Genomic DNA, 24,123 nt, shown 5'->3' with positions numbered 1-24,123 from the left:
GGTCTGCACAACCACATAATGCAAAAAATATAACACGGCATTTTATTGGACACCACAAAAATAGACATTAAAACACTTAAAATACAACGATGTGCAAAACACCCCTATATATCCAAATGAGTGTGCAGCAAATTCGTAGAGAATCCACCTATAGGCTACTACAAACATACATATCATATGCTGACAAGTCAATGAATGCCCTGAGCAGTAAGACAATAGACATGATACATAATATATACAAAAAGGCAAAAGACCCTTAAAGAAACAACTATAATATCCGAATAACCAGATGGTTAATAAATAGCTGGTGAGTCAATATACCTGAGGTAGCATAAAAGGGTACATATATATGCTTAAAGCTGATGACACATAGGTGTCTGAACACAGCTGACAAAGTACAGCATATGTGGCGTGTAGCCAAAGGAAAAAGAATCAGAACACCCCTATAAGATAGGGAAGACAGCGTTACACCATCAAAATACTCAGCTGGATCCAGAGTGGAGTAGAAGGGGGCCCATAAGCCAAAAGGCTAGAGTGCTACTGCAGATACGTGTGTCATAGATGACCGGCAGATACCATGGAAGGGGTGTGGGAAGAGAGCCCCACGCGTATCGCCGCCGCAGCGGCTTCGTCAGGGGAAGTGGGGTATGTGGTGAACAACATGCATATAAGTAGAAGCTCTAATTGGTGAAATGCCATACCGGTGTGACGCTCCCAGGAGGGAGAGGGGCGGCGGAAGTATCGTGCAGCCGCACATAGAAGGAGAGGAGGGAGCAGGATGGGAACAACGGAGGCCTCCGTAGATCAAAAGTCCGCGCATGCGCAAACGCGGCTCAGAAAAAGAGCCATGCTGCGCATGCGTCAGGCATGAATGAATCATATAGTAGGGACAGAGAGCCGGAAAACAGCCGCACTGCGCATGCGCCGGGCATAAAAAGCCTATATAGTGAGAACAGGGAGCTGACAGGTACACAAATGGACCTAGAGATAACAAGATGAAGGGCTGGGGGAGGTGCACATGTAAAGGACCAATAATAGATGGTCCCTAGAAGACCTAAATGTTGAAAAATATGATTTTAAGTCAACTCAGGACATAGCCTAACATAATAAAGAAAGCTGTGCTGCATTTATACACAGATTTACCCGTGTTTTCTATAATCGGACAAAAAAAAAAAAAATCACAATCTGGTTATCATCACTTCAGATGTTTCTTACAGTCCTTCTGCCAGCGACAAGTACAGAGTGAAGATAACGGCAAGCCCGTCCCCACTGGTTTACATGGATTTATAATGTGCAATTCTCTGGGGGTTAGTAAATACAATTGTACAGCTGGATGTGCTGATGATAATTTTAATGTCAGCATAAAAGATGGGATCAGTTTTCAAATCAGCACGTCATTGCTCCATCACTGGACAGATTTACCCCGGGCAACAACTGTAAATGATGTGTATTTAGGCAATTATCGCGCCGTGTAAGGGCCTTTTAGGAACTAAAGGACAGACTAGTATTAAAGGGGTTGTCCGGTCCAAATCCATAAGTCTGCAGTCACTCTGTATGGCTGCTGAATTCCCCCAGACAACCCCTTTAAGCCTTTCCTGGAATAGGACATATTACATCCTATGTTGAGTCCCAATGTAAAGAACATCCTCAGGAGCAGAGTCTGCACCATACCTGGCAGGCTCCATTGCACCGCCGGTATCTGCCTGTAACAGCAGCGACCAGAGCTTGCTCCAAACAGTGTAAATGTTATTCTCAATTAACAGTGGCATTTCAATGACAATTGCTGGTGCCAAGGGGCGCCATGGCTGCACCTACCTGCTGGGTTTCCTAGAAGAAAGTTATCGCTATATTTAAAAATAATTTTGACTATTTGCCTCCTTCCACCCCTTCCCCAACGTTAAAATTAAAATATTTAGTACCCATGAAAGTCAGATTTAGAAAAGTATAACATTAAGGTTTGCAGTGAAATGCGTAAAGAGAAAGAATCAATTGAGGCTTTTCAAAAAAAGTCAAAACGCAGTTTTATTCCAGTCCCCTCGAGTGAGCGATTTTAAGTAAACCAGCAAATTTGGCACATTTTTCGCACCACTTTGTGATGTACAACTCGGCTCTAAAGTTGCAAAACAGGTCAAAGAAAAATAAAGCGCATTCTTGACCCTGCGCAAAATTCATGAACCGCACGTGCATTTTGGAAAAAAAACAATTGACAAAATATGGCAAGTAGTACCATAAGACAAAAAAAATGCATATGCTGAATCTGGACCATAAAGACCGATTCATAGCTTGCTAAATTTTGAAGCAACTTTTCTTGGTCTTGCTAGGTTCTTTTTTGCACCAAATTCTTCAATTAAAGACACGCTTTGTCTTTTTTTTTGTTTGTGCCTTTTTGAAGTCTTTAAATGCACAAAAATAAAATTATGCACAATGAAGCCAAGTAAAACAGGCTGCAAATTAAGTAATGAATAAAGAGCAAATCGAAAAGTTTCTATGCAAGTGTTTGCAGAAGAAATGTGCAGCACTGCAGAAGAAATGTGCAGCACTCACTGGATTGCTGTTAACCAGAGTCCTTTATTGTGCCATCCAAAATTAGGACAAGGAGACCGGGGGTGTGGGCAGGTACACAGAGGAATGCGGGCAACACAGACGGACGACGGCAGTTTCGCGTGCTTGACGCTTCAACGGGTCCTGCCCACACCCCCGGTCTCCTTGCCCTCATTTTGGATGGCACAATAAAGGACTCTGGTTAACAGCAATCCGGTGAGTGCTGCACATTTGTTCTGGAAAAACTCGCATACATACCTGTTTTTTCACGTGAGCACCGCATACCGGCTGCATGGAACCGACTTGTTTCCGTTTCTAAGGATCGTTTGTGGTTATATTCAGGCTTAGACATTGGTGCCGTTCACTTATGGACACTTTCAGAAAAAAAAAGGTGCAAATAGAAACTTTTAGCGACAAAGACAATAGTGAATAGGGGGCCTAGGTTATTTCGCACATTACCAGTCTGGGCTGTATTCATTTAGAAGTAGAAATGGCCCCTTAAATTGGGAAATAACTGAAAAGAGTCTTCAAAATATTCACCGAATCTGCACTGTCTGGATAAGGTCTAGAAGGCATCTGGCGGCATTGCTACCTACCGAGGAAGACTACTAAACTTGGTGTTCATCCATGTACGCTGGCATTTTATTTAATGACCGAAATAATGCTTTATATTGCAGGCACAGCTCGAAGGAATTATTGCGCCCAAGAAGTAACATCTGTTGACGGGATGTCTGCAGTCTGGAGTCTATGCGAGTGCTAATGCCAAGAAACTAATATTTTTACCTCTGGGACACATTCCTAATTAAAATTGCCTTTTGTATATTAAAACTCCCTCGGACATGAAGAATGTTACGATGTCGCTCATTCTATAATGAAACACCTCAATATGTTTAATATCCAAGTTCTTTTGATGATAAAATTGTTCTAACCTCTTTCCAAGTCTTATTGTGTTTTGTGGGTTGTTAATAGGGATTCACGGATGACAGTTTGCGCTGGACAGAGTTTAATATGCATTTCTGGCCCTTCAAGTGATCCAGTCTAAAGTGATCCCCACTCTACCACAGTTCACAGTCCATGATGGCTTGAATTAGCTGGAGAATGTGACTTATGGAGCAGACTTCCCACACTGTGGATTTGTGGTGCACATTACAGGAATTTTTCTGCTATAGATTTACTATAGGTTTCACCTCCATTCTTCAAAGCTGTGAAATCCGCTGTAAAAAGAAAAATAAACTACTATACATATACAAGATAAACATGCATGCTAGGTATATCGCGCATACAGGCTTTTCCGCACAACATCCGTAGGGTAGGTCAGAGACCTATTCTTTGGGGAGGAGGTTTAACTATTGTTGTACACTCTCTGGGGGTCTAACTATTGGTCTAAATTGCCAGTATCGGATTCAGTTGCTGCAGTGGACGATGACCATCTGCTCTGCTCTGGCAGCTAAAGAGAAGCATTCCAAAATAATAGATTGCGCTACGATATTTGTTAAAATGCAGGAGAAATTTTGGTCCCAGTGTTAGGATCTATCTCAAGATGGGATCTGTCAAGCTGATCTTAATGGAGAAGTGGGTTATTTTCTTCATTCTTATGAGAATTTAGTAAATTGCGGAGCCTTCTTTTACGAGTTTTCAGAGTTCTATAAAAGTGAATGGAGAGAGCCGTACATATGCAGCCAGCTCTCCATTCCTTGACGTGGTTGTGTCCCTATTCACTGGATACCCCATAATCGCACAAGAGACGAATACCCCTAAATCACTCATTTAGTAAAGTTGAAAAAGGATGAAAATGACACTTCGATGTTGTCTTAGTAGTTAGTCTACTTGTGCCCACTAATTAAAGTCACGGTGATGCCTTCATCTATAAAAGTGGTCATCCTAGTGAAAGGCGCCGTTACGTTAGTCAACGATCACACATCCGTGTGTTGGAGAACAAATCGCGATGCAGACTGGCCGAGAATCTCCAATCTCAAACTTGGCGGATTCATATATGCCTGAGGCTGCTGAGCTCAGGACAGAGGACCAGCTCCGGTCTGTAAATCACAGACCATGACACATGGATGTGTGACTACAGCCCTAGGGTACATTTAGAAGACATCTATGATAGCATAGTCAAAACCTGAAGGACATTGTTGGTGAAACGAATAGGAATACATTTGTATGGTGTGAAAATGATCCATTGTGCAACGTCCCTTGTAAGCGTAGCAGACCTCATGCTGTTGGCTGCACTGTTGCTCTCAGTATTGTAAGGAGCTGTACGAAGTCTTCTGCATACATCCATTGTGCTCTACTTTTATGTAGGACTCTCCCATGAGATAGACAATACAATCGGTACGTGTTCCATTGGAAACATTTTGCGCCCTCCTAAACGCCCTGCATTGAAAATAACACTGCATACCGGTTGCACATACGGAGCTGTATATGAAGGGGTGAACATGGCCTAATATTGCTGCAACGCTCACTGCAAGGTTATAAGAAATGTAGAGACCTAATTGGCTGGTACAACAAATCCACCACTTCTAGTATACATCTGGTACATTTAAGCCGTATTCCAGAGAAAAGACGAATATCCAGAGGCTGGAAAAAAAAAAAGTCAGACCTTTATTGACACAACAAATTAATGTTTCTGTTTTGATTGCTTTTGTCTGACATTTTTGTTTTGAGGGTTCACTTTCTTTTTGTTGCGATTCTTGTTTTTGACGTTGTGAGTTTCGTAGTACCGCACGCCCACTTTCTTTGAATGTTGCTGTCTTTCCATCCTCCTTCTCTGCAGAAAAAAAAAAATGAATAAAAAATTAGGAGGACCAGAACACAGACTGTTCTGCGCTACACCAACATGTGTGTTGATCTTCAGTACACTGTAGTGCCCTACTGCTTTATAAAAAGGCATAATGCACAAGTGTGTATTGTATATGTTATTATATAGTGTGACATACAAATAAGGGCGCATTCAACCGTCCGTGCAAATTGGACCACAATGCACAGACAGGCCCACGGCTCTCCTGACCAGAGCGTGACATCTTCTGAGAAATATAAGAACCTATCACACTCGGGAGACCCGCAGTCAGTCAGTCCGACCTCTGATCAATCTGCACAGTCGTGTGAATGCGCCCTAAAAGTGAGAACAGTGACAATATACAGGTCCTTCTCAAAAAATTAGCATATAGTGTTAAATTTCATTATTTACCATAATGTAATGGTGTTAAATTTCATTATTTACCATAATGTAATGATTACAATTAAACTTTCATATATTATAGATTCATTATCCACCAACTGAAATTTGTCAGGTCTTTTATTGTTTTAATACTGATGATTTTGGCATACAACTCCTGATAACCCAAAAAACCTGTCTCAATAAATTAGCATATTTCACCCATCCAATCAAATAAAAGTGTTTTTTAATAACAAACAAAAAAACCATCAAATAATAATGTTCAGTTATGCACTCAATACTTGGTCGGGAATCCTTTGGCAGAAATGACTGCTTCAATGCGGCGTGGCATGGAGGCAATCAGCCTGTGACACTGCTGAGATGTTATGGAGGCCCAGGATGCTTCAATAGCCGCCTTAAAGGGAACCTGTCACCCCGTTTTTTTGAGATTGAGCTAAAAATACTGTTAAATAGGGCCTGCACTGTGTGTTACTATAGTGTATGTAGTGTACCCTGATTCCCCATGTATGCTGAGAAATACATTACCAAAGTCGCCGTTTTCGCCTGTCAATCAGGCTGGTCTGGTCAGGTGGGCGTGTTCACAGCGCTCTTTTCTTCCCCAGCTTTCCGTTGGTGGCGTAGTGGTGTGCGCATGTCCAGAGTTCCGACTTCCCTGCGCCCACGTGAAGACACAGCGCGCGATCTGCGCTGTAATCCCTTGCATCGGTGGGGGCGGCCATCTTCCTGGGGCCGCGCGTGCGCAGATGGAGTGCTCTGCTGCACGGGGCTTCAGGAAAATGGCCGCGGGATGCCGCGCGTGCGCATTAGAGATCGCGGCGGCCATTTTCCCAAAGCCGAGTTTGCATCTCGGCTTTGGGAAAATGGCCGCCGCGATCTCTAATGCGCACGCGCGGCATCCCGCGGCCATTTTCCTGAAGCCCCGTGCAGCAGAGCACTCCATCTGCGCACGCGCGGCCCCAGGAAGATGGCCGCCCCCACCGATGCAAGGGATTACAGCGCAGATCGCGCGCTGTGTCTTCACGTGGGCGCAGGGAAGTCGGAACTCTGGACATGCGCACACCACTACGCCACCAACGGAAAGCTGGGGAAGAAAAGAGCGCTGTGAACACGCCCACCTGACCAGACCAGCCTGATTGACAGGCGAAAAAGGCGACTTTGGTAATGTATTTCTCAGCATACATGGGGAATCAGGGTACACTACATACACTATAGTAACGCACAGCGCAGGCCCTATTTAACAGTATTTATAGCTCAATCTCAAAAAACGGGGTGACAGGTTCCCTTTAAGCTCATCCAGAGTGTTGGGTCTTGCGTCTCTCAACTTTCTCTTCACAATATCCCACAGATTCTCTATGGGGTTCAGGTCAGGAGAGTTGACAGGCCAATTGAGCACAGTAATACCATGGTCAGTAAACCATTTACCAGTGGTTTTGGCACTGTGAGCAGGTGCCAGGTCGTGCTGAAAAATGAAATCTTCATCTCCATAAAGCATTTCAGCCGATGGAAGCATGAAGTGCTCCAAAATCTCCTGATAGCTAGCTGCATTGACCCTGCCCTTGATGAAACACAGTGGACCAACACCAGCAGCTGACATGGCACCCCACACCATCACTGACTGTCGGTACTTGACACTGGACTTCAGGCATTTTGGCATTTCCTTCTCCCCAGTCTTCCTCCAGACTCTGGCACCTTGATTTCCGAATGACATGCAAAATTTGCTTTCATCAGAAAAAAGTACTTGGGACCACTTAGCAACAGTCCAGTGCTGCTTCTCTGTAGCTCAAAAGTGGCTTTACCTGGGGAATGCGGCACCTATAGCCCATTTCCTGCACACGCCTGTGCAGGGTGGCTCTGGATGTTTCCACACCAGACTCAGTCCACTGCTTCCTCAGGTTCCCCAAGGTCTGGAATCGGTCCTTCTCCACAATCTTCCTCAGGGTCCGGTCTCCTCTTCTCGTTGTACAGCGTTTTCTGCCACATTGTTTCCTTCCAACAGACTTACCATTGAGGTGCCTTGATACAGCACTCTGGGAACAGCCTATTTGTTGAGAAATTTCTTTCTGGGTCTTACCCTCTTGCTTGAGGGTGTCAATGATGGCCTTCTTGACATCTGTCAGGTCGCTAGTCTTACCCATGATGGGGGTTTTGAGTAATGAACCAGGCAGGGAGTTTATAAAAGCCTCAGGTATCTTTTGCATGTGTTTAGAGTTAATTAGTTGATTCAGAAGATTAGGGTAATAGGTCGTTTAGAGAACCTTTTCTTGATATGCTAATTTATTGAGACAGGTTTTTTGGGTTATCAGGAGTTGTATGCCAAAATCATCAGTATTAAAACAATAAAAGACCTGACAAATTTCAGTTGGTGGATAATGAATCTATAATATATGAAAGTTTAATTGTAATCATTACATTATGGTAAATAATGAAATTTAACACTATATGCTAATTTTTTGAGAAGGACCTGTACTACAGAGTTATGAACCAAATGGCTAAGATTCCCATTTACTGCGTGCGTCAAGTGTTTAAAAAGGTCTTTTAAAAGGGTTTTTGGCTACATTGTAAACTGCTATGGAATATGTTGGCACTACAGAAAATTATTTATTATATTAAACATAAGTAGTAGGAAGCCATCATGGTGGGAGGAATAAAGCCCACAGATCTACAATCTGGGCTTCAGTGGTCAGGTCACTGGTGGTCAAAGAGTCATTGCTTCCATCCAGCTAAACCTATAGGAGCAAACTACTTAAACATAGATAAGGAGTTGAAAGACCTTGCATGCCTCTCATAAGACAGCCCACAACACTTGATCGGTTCTCTAGTATTTCTGCTGAGGTTTGCTAAAATGCACCATTATGTAGTAGCCTCCACCATGTAAAAACCCACCCATCTTTGAAAGGAGGTACATCAGAGACAGAATAGTAAAATATAGCAGTTTGTTAAGAAAAAAAAACCCCAAAAACATGGGCTTGTGAGATGCAAGGTGACCACTAGAACGCAGAGCAGTGGAGGACATACTTCTCTAGATGATAATTTCTTCTGAGGTTTTTCATTTTCACCACCATCATCATCATCGTCGTCAAGACGCTTCCTTTTCTTTAACGATTTCGTCCTCACTGCAAGAATTTACAAGAAACAGATCAGTGTAAACATTTTTTCCTACATGTGTTAGCTGGGGCCATCCAGTTACATGGTGCTTCCTCAGTATAAAGTGTACAGAATACACTGGCACATGTCTACAAAGAGGTGAAGTTAATTGAACACTACAATTTTAGGTCGCCATATACTTTAGCTGTTGTCCAAGCACTTTTTGGGGACGAAGGATATTCTTTCAGACCCCCCCGCCCCCAATATACCATGCTGGGCAAGCATATATTTTGAAAAGGTAAAGTAGAGCAAGCTGCTGCCAAAGAATGGTGGCAAATTATCACCAGAGACCAAAAGGACTGGACATGCTGAAAACCAAGCAGTGCACAACCAACATCAGGTAACACACAGAACAGTGTTCGCTTAACTTTAAGAAGCAGCCAGGGTTAAACTATTTGTAAAAAAAAGTGTGCAAAAATAGACAGGAAAAGAACAACCTAGAGGGAACTGGTAGAGGCTGCCCTAATCCGAGAACTTGCTGTAGAAATGCTTTAACTGTTCGCTGATGCAGTATAAGCACAACAAGGGCGTCCAGGAGGATGAGTGGCAAGTAGTAATTGCATGGTAAAAATCGGCCAGAAAATAATTAACCTCAGGCAGCGAAGCAGAAAGACCAGTTAATTAATGAGAATTATTGGACAGGCATGATGGTGATAAATGCGGATGATGACTGGAGGTTACATGTGGAGATGGCTATGGGATTACTACATTACCTTCACTCTGCTGCTCCTCGGCCTCTTCCTCCTCTTGCGTTTGGGACTTTGGTTTGGTAAAGAGTTGTTCACCTAGTTCTTTTGGGATCCTAAAAAAGTAAAAAAATATTAAAATGGGTTAAATAAAAAAATACACAACAAAAGAAATAATTTCAAACGACATATGCCTAAAGGGTAACTATGCTTTAGACTAACTTTTCAAATGTCATCATGTGTCCTACTGTATATTCAGCATTCTCACCAGTTTTCCTCTCTGCACGCTCTCTCTGTAACTTACAATTCACTGCTTGCTGGGGTGGGGAGTGATTTCTCCTATTGAAATCACAGCACCGCACTCTTCATTCACTGGCAACACGTAGAAAAAAGTGGCAACACTCACCAGTCCTGTGTGGTCTGATTCATTTATTTGAAGGGTGCATACACCGCGTCTTCACGGCATCGGGATACAAACAAGGAAGGAGGTGAGCAGGATGTGACGACGGCCGTTTCGCGCCGACAATAGCGCTTCCACGGGAAGACCCGTGGAAGCGCTATTGTCGGCGCGAAACGGCGCTGCATCTTTTTCCTGTATTGAGCGGTCACATGGTACCGCTCATTACAGAAATGAATATGCGGATCCACCTCCCATAGAGGTGGAGCCACATATTCATGACTGAAAATGAGCGGTAACTGTGACCGCTCAGTACAGCAAGAAGATGCAGCGCCAGGACTGCAGGGACCGCGCCAGGAGCAGGTAAGTATACGGGGAGGGGAGCGCTGCGCGATATTTACCTGCTCCTCGCTCCGATGCTGCTCCGTCTCTAGCGTCCTCTGGCAGTGACGCTCAGGTTAGAGGGCGCGGTGACGTAGTCAGTGCGCGCCCTCTGCTGAGCGTCAGTGCTGGAGACGGAGTCGCACAAGGAGCAGGTAAATATTGAAAGCGCCGGCGTCCTGAGCGAAGAGAGAGTTTTTTTGTGGCAAAATTAGGGGGGGGGCGGCTTATACTCGAGTATATACGGTACTTTAGTTATAATTTTGAAACTCCAGGTATAATTTTTTTCATAGGCATTATGGTGTAACAATGCTTGTTTGGTGAAAACAACATCTGTACGAATTGGGGGCCCTTTAGGCCCCCGCTATTTTTATCATGTTCTCAGTAGTGTTTGTGTCTCAAGATACTTTATTTGTACTCAGTAATGCTGGTGGAGGGGCCAGGGTGTGGATAACAACATGTGAGGATGTCATGTGATTTTTGGAGGGAGTGATAAGGCCATGACATCACCTCAGGAGTACTGAGGACAGTATACACTGTGAGCTAATTGCTGAAGGACCTGTGATAAGATAAGCTGTTGAGAGGAAATCTGATTCATTTTCAGTTTCTGTTTCTAAGAAGCTTGCAAAGGCTAGAGCTTGTGAGCCACAAAAATTCAGAGAATTGTACACCACCTAAAAGTATAAAAGGTAAGAGCTGCTGAGGGTGAGAGGAAGAAGGGGGGACATTACACTTACAGTGTGTCACACACAAGCAAAGAGTGGACAACCCTGATTCTGTTCATTGTTTTTTCTTTTAGTTTGCCAACATCTAGTCATCAATGGCACACTCTTTCTCCAAGTGTCTGACTGACCAAGAGATTGAAGCGATTATGTTTCAAAGCGATGATGAAAGTGAACTATCTTTAGCTGGTGGCAGATATTCTTCATCAGACAATCAAACATCCTCATCCAGTGATTCTTCTGATGAAGTGAATCTTGTGGATCCTCAAGAAGTGATAAGCAGAACATCCAAAACGAATGTTTTGTGGGACAGTAATCCTACCTTAGTCGGACGATAGTGGGAGAATATTCGTGTAAGAGGCAAACAAAACGATGGCCTGTAGTACTATTTTCAAATATGCTTGATGTAGCAGCCCTAAATTCATTCATTATTTATACAGAAACTCATCCGGAATTTCATGCACAGAGAAAGGGACAGGAGACGCATATTCTTGGAGGACCTTTGTCATGAACTTGTAAGGGTATGTGTACACTTTCAGGATGGCCGGCGGTATCGTCGGAGCGGCTTAGCCGCTCTGCGGTAAGCCCCGCCCCCTTTCTGGGACGTGATGATGCCGGATGTGTTCACAGCACACATCCGGCATCATCGGTCCCCACCATAGCGCCCTGTGCTATATCTTGCGGCGACGCAGCGTCGCTGCAAGATATACGGACATGCTGCGATCTGAAAAGACGCGCAGCATGTCCGGAGTCGCAGGGCCGCCGCGTGCGTGTTACCACGCATAGTGGAGACGGGATTTCATTCAATCCCCTCCACTATGCTGTAACATCTGGACGCTGCGTCCCTATGCAGCGTCAAACACGCAGCGTTTACTGCACGTGGACACATACCCTAATGCCTCACATGATAGAGCGAAGCGACTTGAAATGCTTGCCAAAGCAAACTAAAGAAGCAATGAAATGGTGTGGCGTACAGTTTCAGATTATTCCAGAGCCAGGAGAAAGAAAAAGAAACAGAGAGGAAAACTGAGCGATATTGTTCCACTTGTAAAGAAACGGTTTGCAAAGAACACTCTTCTGAAAAAATAACATGTCAGAATTGTTTGGAAGACTAATACAATAGAAAAGAAAGTTAGAATAAAAATGTAGCTGCAGCTAGTTTGCTATAGATTTCTATGCGTTTTTGTGTGTTTTCATGTCTGTGAAATTTGGAAAAAAAAAAGATTTTTTGGTGTTTTCTGTGAAAAATTATAATTAAAATTTTGTCCACTATTCATATTTTATTGAGCAATTTTGAAATAAACTTGTGAAAGTTATTTAAGTGTGTTTTTCTACATTATGTGCATGGGGCCTAAAAGGCCCCCGATATGTTAATATGTATATTTTTAAAGTCATGCATTCTAGGGTTAAGTATATAATTCCACGTTGAAAGTACAAGTCGTTTCGCAAATAAGCAAGCCCTCACATGGCCATTATTATAAAAAAAAAAAAAGTTATGGCTATGCAAAACCAAAAATACCTCCAGTCATTAAAAAGTATATATATATATATATATTATATATATATATATATATATATATATATATATATATATATATATATATATATATATATATATATATATATATATATATATATACACATACATACAGGTCCTTCTCAAAAAATTAGCATATAGTGTTAAATTTCATTATTTACCATAATGTAATGATTACAATTAAACTTTCATATATTATAGATTCATTATCCACCAACTGAAATTTGTCAGGTCTTTTATTGTTTTAATACTGATGATTTTGGCATACAACTCCTGATAACCCAAAAAACCTGTCTCAATAAATTAGCATATCAAGAAAAGGTTCTCTAAACGACCTATTACCCTAATCTTCTGAATCAACTAATTAACTCTAAACACATGCAAAAGATACCTGAGGCTTTTATAAACTCCCTGCCTGGTTCATTACTCAAAACCCCCATCATGGGTAAGACTAGCGACCTGACAGATGTCAAGAAGGCCATCATTGACACCCTCAAGCAAGAGGGTAAGACCCAGAAAGAAATTTCTCAACAAATAGGCTGTTCCCAGAGTGCTGTATCAAGGCACCTCAATGGTAAGTCTGTTGGAAGGAAACAATGTGGCAGAAAACGCTGTACAACGAGAAGAAGAGACCGGACCCTGAGGAAGATTGTGGAGAAGGACCGATTCCAGACCTTGGGGAACCTGAGGAAGCAGTGGACTGAGTCTGGTGTGGAAACATCCAGAGCCACCGTGCACAGGCGTGTGCAGGAAATGGGCTACAGGTGCCGCATTCCCCAGGTAAAGCCACTTTTGAGCTACAGAGAAGCAGCACTGGACTGTTGCTAAGTGGTCCCAAGTACTTTTTTCTGATGAAAGCAAATTTTGCATGTCATTCGGAAATCAAGGTGCCAGAGTCTGGAGGAAGACTGGGGAGAAGGAAATGCCAAAATGCCTGAAGTCCAGTGTCAAGTACCCACAGTCAGTGATGGTGTGAGGTGCCATGTCAGCTGCTGGTGTTGCTCCACTGTGTTTCATCAAGGGCAGGGTCAATGCAGCTAGCTATCAGGAGATTTTGGAGCACTTCATGCTTCCATCGGCTGAAATGCTTTATGGAGATGAAGATTTCATTTTTCAGCACGACCTGGCACCTGCTCACAGTGCCAAAACCACTGGTAAATGGTTTACTGACCATGGTATTACTGTGCTCAATTGGCCTGCCAACTCTCCTGACCTGAACCCCATAGAGAATCTGTGGGATATTGTGAAGAGAAAGTTGAGAGACGCAAGACCCAACACTCTGGATGAGCTTAAGGCCGCTATTGAAGCATCCTGGGCCTCCATAACATCTCAGCAGTGTCACAGGCTGATTGCCTCCATGCCACGCCGCATTGAAGCAGTCATTTCTGCCAAAGGATTCCCGACCAAGTATTGAGTGCATAACTGAACATTATTATTTGATGGTTTTTTTGTTTGTTATTAAAAAACACTTTTATTTGATTGGATGGGTGAAATATGCTAATTTATTGAGACAGGTTTTTTGGGTTATCAGGAGTTGTATGCCAAAATCATCAGTATTAAAACAATAAAAGACCTGACAAATTTCAGTTGGTGGATAATGAATCTATAATATATGAAAGTTTAATTGTAATCATTACATTATGGTAAATAATGAAATTTAACACTATATGCTAATTTTGTGAGAAGGACCTGTATATATATGTGTGTGTGTGTGTGTGTGTGTGTGTGTGTGTGTGTGTGTGTGTGTGTGTGTGTGTGTGTGTGTGTGTGTATATATATATATATATATATAAATATAAATATAAATATATATATATATATATATATATATATATATATATATATATATATATATATATATATATATATATATATATATATATATATATATATATATATATATATTGTCTAAGGGGTACTTCCGTCTGTCTGCAACTTCCGTAACGTAAATCCCGCATCGCTGATTGGTCTCACCAGCTGCCTGTCATGGCTGCCGTGACCAATCAGTGACGGGCACAGTCAGATTAGTCCCTCCCTACTCCCCTGCAGTCAGTGCCCGGCACCCGAATACTCCTCTCCGGTCACCGCTCACACAGGGTTAATGCCAGCGGTGACGGACCGTGTTATGCCGCGGGTAACGCACTCCGCTACCGCTGCTATATACTGCGTGGCTGCTATATTCTGCGTGGCCTGTGTTATATAGTACGTGGGCTGTGTTATATACTGTTTGGGCTGTGTTATATACTGCGTGGCCACTGTTATATATTGCGTGACCTGTATTAAAGCATCGGGTATTCTACAATATGTATGTTTGTGTATAGCAGCCACATAGTTTATAGCACAGGCCACGTAGTATTTGTCTGCTATATACTACATGGCTTCTATATACTATGTGGCCTGTGCTATATACTATGTGGCTGCTATATACACATACATACATACATATTCTAGAATACTCGATGCGTTAGAATCGGGCCACCATCTAGTAAGTCATAAAAGGGGTTACATTTGTTTGGTAATCTGAAACATTTAAGTGTGACAAACATGGAAAATAGGAAATCGGCGGGGGTGGGGGGGTTGCAAACACTTTCACACAACTATACACATGCATGTTTGGTTCATGTGTCCTCAGTATGAACAGCGGAGACAGGTGCTGTCCGATCCTTATTTCTTCTCTTACTTCTCTTTGACATACATCTAATGCAAAGTGTGACCTTTAGGATTTGAAAATGGTTGAAAAGCAGTTTTTTCTGCCTTTATTTCTTTTCACTGTCCTGGGGGAATGGTTTTATCAAATGGTATGAGGTTGTTAATTGGGGTTAAGTAAACCAGCTAATATACAAGAAAATATGTGTGAATTAGCCTTTAAAGGGAATCTGTCAGCAGGATTTCACACCCTTAACTACGGTATTTATATGTGCATGTAGCTCTTTCCAAGACAAGTCCAGCAATATCTTCACATGGCTGGTTTGTTCCCCCTTTACAGAAAAGAGCTGATCTATAATTGATGCTCTACATCTGAAGCCTCTGTCATTCAAGCTCCATCCCTTACCCAGAGTTGCATCCTCCTGCTTGACTGACGGCCTCTTTACTGCGTGACTTCAGGCAAAAGAGCAGTCAGTCAATTTGGAGGCAGATGCATCAGATCTACAAATAGCTGGGGCCCCATTTGCGTATCAAAGTAAACGCTAATATCTCAGTAATGGGGATGGACTGGCCAAGTAAGGGTATTGCTGGACATGTCTTTGAAAAAGTTACACTGATCAAAAAACTAAAGGGAACACTTAAACAACACAATGTAACTCCAAGTCCATCACACTTCTGTGAAATCAATGTGTCCAGTTATGAAGCAACACTGATTGGGAATCAATTTCTTCTGCTGTCGTGCAAATGGAACAGACAGGTAAAATGATAGGCAATTACTGTAGTAAGACAACCCCTTTAAAGAAGTGGTTCTGCAAGTGGTGACCAGAGACCATTTCTTGGTTCTCATCCTGTATGGCTGTTTTGGTAACCTTTGCATTTGGTCATTGCTCTCAACCCTACAGAACCATGAGGCAGTGTCTACAACCCACAGAAGTTGCTCATGTAGTGCAGCTAATCCAAGAGGGCACATCAATGCCAGCTGGGGCAAGAAAGGTAGCGGTGTGTCAGCGTAGTGTCCACTGCATGGAGGCGCTACAAGGAGACAGGCCAGTACACCAGGAGGCGTCGAGGGGGCCATAGGAGTGCAACAACCCAGCATCCTTTGTGCAAGGAGAAACAGGAGGAGCAGTGCCAGAGCCCTGTAAAATAACCTCCAGCAGGCCACCAATATCCACATGTCTGCTAAAACTGTCAGAAACAGAGTCCTTGAGGGTGGCATGAGGGTCCAACGTCCACAAGTGGGTGTTATGCTTACAGTCCAACACCGTGAAGGGCGACTGGCATTTACCAGAGAACACCAAGATTGGCAGTTTCGAAAATGGCACATTGTGCTCTTGACGGATGAGAGCAGGTTCACATTGAGCACATGTGACAGTCTGAAAACACTGAAGAACATTCTGCTGCTTGCAACATGCTCTGGCAAGACTAGTTTGGCAGTGGATCAGTAATGGTGTGGGGAGGTTTTTCTACAGATGGCTGCAGAGTCCTCAATGTGCTAGCCAGAGGAAATCCGACTGATATTGGGTACCAGAATGAGATCCTCAAACCCATTGTGAAATCATATGCAGGTGCAGTGGACCCTGGATTCCTTCTGATGCATGACAGTGCTAGGCTGTGTGTGTAGGCAGTTCTTGCATGAAGGCATTGATGCTATGGACTTGGCCCGCCCATTCCACAGACCTGCATCCGATCAAGCACATCTGGTATGTCTCGTTCCATCCACCAACGCCACATTGCACCAGACTGTCCAGGAGTTGGCGGATGCTTTAATTCAAGCCTGGGAGGAGATCCCTCAGGACACCATCCGCCGCCTCATCAGGATCATGCCCAGGCATTGTAGGGAGATCATACAGGCACATGGAAGCCACACACACTACTGAGCATCATTTCCTTGTCTTGAGGCATTTCCACTGAGGTTTGATTAGCCTGTAATTTGATTTTCCACTTTAACCCCTTCATGACCCAGCCTATTTTGACCTTAAAGACCTTGCAGTTTTTTGCAATTCTGACCAGTGTCCCTTTATGAGGAGGTAACTCAGGAACGCTTCAACGGATCCTAGCGGTTCTGAGATTGTTTTTTCGTGACATATTGGGCTTCATGTTAGTGGTAAATTTAGGTCAATAAATTCTGCGTTTATTTGTGATAAAAACGGAAATTTGGCGAAAATTTTGAAAATTTCGCAATTTTCACATTTTGAATTTTTAGTCTGTTAAACCAGAGAGTTATGTGACACAAAATAGTTAATAAATAACATTTCCCACATGTTTACTTTACATCAGCACAATTTTGGAAACAAAATTTTTTTTTGTTAGGAAGTTATAAGGGTTAAAATTTGACCAGCGATTTGTCATTTTTACAACGAAATTTACAAAACCATTTTTTTTAGGGACCACCTCACATTTGAAGTCAGTTTGAGGGGTCTATATGGCTGAAAATACCCAAAAGTGACACCATTCTAAAAACTGCACCCCTCAAGGTACTCAAAACCACATTCAAGAAGTTTATTAACCCTTCAGGTGCTTCACAGCAGCAGAAGCAACATGGAAGGAAAAAATGAACATTTAACTTTTTAGTCACAAAAATTATCTTTTAGCAACAATTTTTTTATTTTCCCAATGGTAAAAGGAGAAACTGAACCACGAAAGTTGTTGTCCAATTTGTCCTGAGTACGCTGATACCTCATATGTGGGGGTAAACCACTGTTTGGGCGCACGGCAGGGCTTGGAAGGGAAGGAGCGCCATTTGACTTTTTGAATCAAAAATTGGCTGCACTCTTTAGCGGACACCATGTCACGTTTGGAGAGCCCCCGTGTGCCTAAAAATTGGAGCTCCCCCACAAGTGACCCCATTTTGGAAACTAGACGCCCCAAGGAACTTATCTAGATGCATAGTGAGCACTTTAAACCCTCAGGTGCTTCACAAATTGATCTGTAAAAATGAAAAAGTACTTTTTTTTCACAAAAAAATTCTTTTCGCCTCAATTTTTTCATTTTCACATGGGCAGTAGGATAAAATGGATCATAAAATTTGTTGGGCAATTTCTCCCGAGTACGCCGATACCTCATATGTGGGGGTAAACCACTGTTTGGGCACACGGCAGGGCTCGGAAGGGAAGGCGCGCCATTTGACTTTTTGAATGGAAAATTAGCTCCAATTGTTAGCAGGACACCATGTCGCGTTTGGAGAGCCTCTGTGTGCCTATGCATTGGAGCTCCCCCACAAGTGACCCCATTTTGGAAACTAGACCCCCCAAGGAACTTATCTAGATGCATATTGAGCACTTTAAACCCCCAGGTGCTTCACAGAAGTTTATAACGCAGAGCCATGAAAATAAAAAATAATTTTTCTTTCCTCAAAAATGATTTTTTAGCCTGGAATTTCCTATTTTGCCAAGGATAATAGGAGAAATTGGACCCCAAATATTGTTGTCCAGTTTGTCCTGAGTACGCTGATACCCCATATGTGGGGGTAAACCACTGTTTGGGCGCACGGCAGGGCTCGGAAGGGAAGGCACGCCATTTGGCTTTTTAAATGGAAAATTAGCTCCAATCATTAGCGGACACCATGTCACGTTTGGAGAGCCCCTGTGTGCCTAAATATTGGAGATCCCCCAGAAATGACCCCATGTTGGAAACTAGACCCCCAAAGGAACTAATCTAGATGTGTGGTGAGGACTTTGAACCCCCAAGTGCTTCACAGAAGTTTATAACGCAGAGCCATGAAAATTAAAAAAAAAAAATATTTTCTCAAAAATGATCTTTTAGCCTGCAATTTTTTATTTTACAAAGGGTAACAGGAGAAATTTGACCCCAAAAGTTGTTGTCCAGTTTCTCCTGAGTACGCTGATACCCCATATGTGGGGGTAAACCACTGTTTGGGCACATGCCGAGGCTCGGAAGTGAAGTAGTGACATTTTGAAACGCAGACTTTGATGGAATGCTCTGTGGGCGTCACGTTGCTTTTGCAGAGCCCCTGATGTGGCTTAACAGTAGAAACCCCCCACAAGTGACCCCATTTTGGAAACTAGACCCCGAAAGGAACTTATCTAGATGTGTGGTGAGCACTTTGAACCCCCAAGTGCTTCATAGAAGTTTATAATGCAGAGCTGTGAAAATAATAAATACGTTTTCTTTCCTCAAAAATAATTATTTAGCCCAGAATTTTTTATTTTCCCAAGGGTAACAGGAGAAATTGGATCCCAAAAGTTGTTGTCCAGTTTCTCCTGAGTACGCTGATACCCCATATGTGGGGGTAAACCACTGTTTGGGCACATGCCGAGGCTCGGAAGTGAAGTAGTGACGTTTTGAAATGCAGACTTTGATGGAATGCTCTGTGGGTGTCACATTGCGTTTGCAGAGCCCCTGGTGTGCCTAAACAGTAGAAACCCCCCACAAGTGACCCCATTTTAGAAACTAGACCCCCCAAGGAACTTATCTAGATATGTGGTGAGCACTTTGAACCCCCAATTGCTTCACAGACGTTTACAACGCAGAGCCGTGAAAATAAAAAATCATTTTTCTTTCCTCAAAAATGATGTTTTAGCAAGCATTTCTTTATTTTCACAAGGGTAACAGGAGAAACTGGACCCCAGTAATTGTTGCGCAGTTTGTCCTGAGTATGCTGGTACCCCATATGTGGGGGGTAAACCACTGTTTGGGCACACGTCGGGGCTCGGAAGTGAGGGAGCACCATTTGACTTTTTGAATACAAGATTGGCTGGAATCAATGGTGGCGCCATGTTGCGTTTGGAGACCCCCTGATGTGCCTAAACAGTGGAAACCCCTCAATTCTAACTCCAACACACCCCTAACCCTTATCCCAACTGTAGCCGTAACCCTAATCACAACCCTAACCCCAACACACCCGTAACCCCAACACACCCCTAACCCTAACCACAACCCTAATTCCAACCCAACCCTAGCCCTAAGGCTATGTGCCAACGTTGCGGATTCGTATGAGATATTTCAGCACCATTTTTGAAAAATCCGCGGGTAAAAGGCACTGCGTTTTACCTGCGGATTTACCGCGGATTTCCAGTGTTTTTTGTCCGGATTTCACCTGCGGATTCCTATTGAGGAACAGGTGTAAAACGCTGCGGAATCCGCACAAAGAATTGACATGCTGCGGAAAATACAACGCAGCGTTCCCGCGCGGTATTTTCCGCACCATGGGCACAGCGGATTTGGCTTTCCATATGTTTACATGGTACTGTAAACCTGATGGAACACTGCTGCGAATCCGCAGCCAAATCCGCACCGTGTGCACATAGCCTAATTCTAAAGGTATGTGCACACGCTGCGGAAAACGCTGCGGATCCGCAGCAGTTTCCCATGAGTTTACAGTTCAATGCAAACCTATGGAAAACAAAAATCGCTGTACACATGCTGCAGAAAAACTGCACGGAAACGCAGCGGTTTACATTCCGCAGCATGTCACTTCTTTCTGCGGATTCCGCAGCGGTTTTACAACTGCTCAAATAGAAAATCGCTGTTGTAAAACCGCATTGAAATGCGCAGAAAAAACATGGTAAATCCGCCATAAATCCGCAGCGGTTTAGCACTGCGGATTTATCAAATCCGCAGCGGAAAAATCCGCAGAGGACCAGAATATGTGTGCACATTCCTAACCCTAACCCTACCCCTAACCCTACCCCTACCCCTAGTTCTTACCCCAACCTTAGTGGAAAAAAAATATATATTTTTTTTATTGTCCCTACCTATGGGGGTGACAAAGGGGGGGGGGGGGGGGGTCATTTACTTTTTTTTTTATTTTGATCACTGAGATATAACCTATCTATATACCTATAGATATAACAGCATACTGTGTACTGTTACTTTTTTCAGCTGTGTCATCGGGTCAGTTAGACCTTTGGGTTACATATTTTGTATACATCCTGTACTAGGGACATCATATGTTGCCATATCTAGCCATTCATATTACTGTTTTTGATATTTTGTTTCACTATCCCATATCTTGTACTATTGTATAGGGGTGGGGCTTTTTGGTCCTATATTTAGGCCTATTTTAAATGGTTTTATTTTGTGTTTGCTGTTTGAGGTACTATTAAAGTTTATATATTGATCTTTGTACATTTTGGGAGTGCATACCATTCTTTTGGTCTTGTCTTTTTCTCTCTGTGCCTTGTCTAGACTACTTTACAGACCAGGTTTTGCACCCTATTTTTTGATTTGTGCAGGGGTGCACCCCTTATATTTATATATTTACTAGTCTTGTCTTTACCCTGTTTAGGGGTTCTTTCCAAGGGGTTGCACACGCGTATTTTAGCGTTATCTGCTGACTCATTGTATTTAATAGTTTGTATTGTTACGATTTTTAGCATTTGGTGTGCAGTTATGGATTGGGACGCCAGGGAAGCTGCGTGGCTAGCACAGTCCACCAGTATATTCCATACAGTGGAGCCTTCTGCTCCAGACTCGGATTTTTCAGCACTATGTACGGAACTCACAAAGGCCCACAAAACCGGGGTCAAACTCTGGTGGAATATGAGAGGCCTAGAGGAATATTCCAAGGCTGGGTTTGTACCTAGGGGCTTACGCATTTCTATTTTCCCGGCATGGGAACCATCAGCCGCATTTCAGAAGATCTGGGAACAAGGCCTTACACGTTGCTCGAACATTCTTATTGCCCTTTTAATTGAGCACGATAGGGAGCTGTTTTCTTCCACCAAAACTCATATTAAGGATTTGGAAACTAAACTACATAAATTTGAAGACACGCAAGTGGGGGCTTTTAAAATCAGGCTCAAAGAGACACTTGACAAATATGAGATTGAGGTCATTTCTGGGAAACGTAAGAAATTCCAACGGGATAAAATGGACTATGAACACCAGCAGGTGTATAGATGGAGGCATAGAGGCAATGCTAGAACTGGTCCCACATCTGCTAATAGCAACTCCCATCTCCCTACCAATACTGAACCCTGCCAGCTCGAGTGATTTTTTGTCCTCTACGGGGAGCGAGCTCGACCACGGACCAGACGTAGCAGGAGAAAGAAGACCTCCCACAAGAAAACGATTCGCACAGTACCGGGGGAGGACATCACCATACCGGCACAAGTACCCCACTCGACGCAAGTAGATGATTTGGAGATCCGGGACATCCCTATGCCAGAACCTGAGGTACAACATAATGTTTTGCAGGTTATTAATCTATCTGATTATCCCTTGTCACAGGTGGAACTGTCAGTACTCCGTAGGGGTCTGACGTTTGTCCCTACACATAGGGTAGATAAATTCACCCTAATTAAAGATTTGTATCTTTTCTGCAGGAACATCACCTTTCAAGTGATGTACAAAAGACCTAGTATTCTGCACAATATTCCTCAGGATGAACGTCAGGTCTTTCAGGATCTGGTCGATCTACTGGAGGAAAACCAACCTACGTCCCGTAACAACAGATTTCCCTACAGAAATAAATCATCTAGGACGCCTTCCTTTTCCTTGGTTCCTGCTGTGAAGATTTTTTATGAGTTGGTCAAACGTGATATTGTGGCTATGTCTCCTCAGGTGAGCACACCCCCTAACCTTTCCCTTGCAGAAAATCGCGCCATCTCCGCCTTGAGGAATAATGGGGCCTTTATTATTAAAGAAGCGGACAAGGGGGGCAATGTCGTCCTGTGGCCCACCCACATGTACCTGGAGGAGGCTAGTAGGCAACTGAACAACAGACAGTTTTATAACAGATTACCATCAGATCCTACAAAGGTATTCTTGTCTAAATATCAAACCTTACTTTGTAGAGCCAACGAGCTGGATATTATCACTCCCAATGAAAAACGATACATGTGGGTGGAGGATCCTATCATCGCAACATTTTATATGCTTCCAAAAATCCACAAGGACGACACACAGCCCCCCGGTCGTCCCATTGTCTCCAGTATTGGTAGCCTATGTGAAAAAGCTTGCAACTACATAGACTTCTTTTTACAGCCTATTGCAACATCACTACCATCATATGTCAAGGATTCCGCTCACTTCATCGAAGTGATTCGTGACATCAGTCTACCCACCGACTTCTATTTGGTCACATGTGATGTGGAATCCTTATACTCTAACATCAGGCATACGGATGGTCTTAATGCGCTTTTCTTTTTTCTGTCCAAAAGGGAACAGGAAGATACCCAACATCATATGTTCCTTCTCGAACTTTTGAAATTTGTGTTACACCATAATTTTTTCCTTTTTGACCGTACTTTTTACCTCCAAGTATCTGGTGTGGCTATGGGGGCTAAATGTGCGCCAGCCTATGCGAACATTTTCTTAGGCTGGTGGGAGGAGACGGTGGTATACCCGTCTTCAATGTTCCAAGAAAAAGTGCGTCACTGGCATCGTTACATTGACGACGTGTTCTTTCTGTGGTTGGGCACTGAGGCTGAGTGTGTACAGTTTCTGCAGGATTTGAATACCAATACCTTTAACATTCTGCTTACACATTCTATGTCCACAGTGTCTGCTACATACCTGGACTTGAAGATCTCTGTTGAGGGTCATCGGCTGATTACGGACCTTTTTCGCAAGGCCACGGCCACCAACTCCCTGCTTGAGTTCAATAGCTTTCACCCTCTCCACACGAAGGTGGGTGTACCTATCAGTCAATTCCTGCGGGTGAGGCGTAATTGCACCCATGATGCCGATTTTATAACACAGGCTCATGATCTTACAAGACGCTTCAAGCAGAGAGGGTATCCAAAGCGAGTGATTTCATCGGCCTTCCAGAGAGCACGACGGGAGGACCAAACATCACTACTGACCTCTAGACCTCGAAACCCTGATCATACCACTCGATTCATTACGGACTATAACAATAGCTGGCACCAGGTAAAGAACATCATTAATCGACATTGGTCTATTCTTAGGACTGATGCCCAGAC

General features: G+C 43.2%; 2 protein-coding genes across 2 annotated transcripts in view; one reads left to right on the top strand and one right to left on the bottom strand.

The window, feature by feature from the left end:
- DNALI1 (dynein axonemal light intermediate chain 1) overlaps positions 1–3,475 on the top strand; it is a 57,286-nt gene extending 53,811 nt beyond the window's left edge. Inside the window, exon 6 of the mRNA XM_069756911.1 lies at positions 3,219–3,475. Coding sequence (XP_069613012.1) covers positions 3,219–3,254 — 36 coding nt within the window. The 3' untranslated portion in view covers positions 3,255–3,475. The remainder of the gene's footprint in view (positions 1–3,218) is intronic.
- A 1,647-nt stretch (positions 3,476–5,122) lies between these two features.
- GNL2 (G protein nucleolar 2) overlaps positions 5,123–24,123 on the bottom strand; it is a 77,698-nt gene continuing 58,697 nt past the window's right edge. Inside the window, exons 14-16 of the mRNA XM_069756910.1 lie at positions 9,577–9,665; positions 8,735–8,832; positions 5,123–5,311 (exon numbers count right to left, since the gene is read on the bottom strand). Coding sequence (XP_069613011.1) covers positions 5,162–5,311; positions 8,735–8,832; positions 9,577–9,665 — 337 coding nt within the window. The 3' untranslated portion in view covers positions 5,123–5,161. The remainder of the gene's footprint in view (positions 5,312–8,734; positions 8,833–9,576; positions 9,666–24,123) is intronic.

This window comes from Ranitomeya imitator, chromosome 3 (assembly GCF_032444005.1).
Source record: "Ranitomeya imitator isolate aRanImi1 chromosome 3, aRanImi1.pri, whole genome shotgun sequence".
Taxonomy (NCBI): Eukaryota; Metazoa; Chordata; class Amphibia; order Anura; family Dendrobatidae; genus Ranitomeya; species Ranitomeya imitator.
The sequence above is the reverse complement of the archived record's forward strand: the minus strand, read 5'-3'. Positions and strand labels throughout refer to the sequence as shown.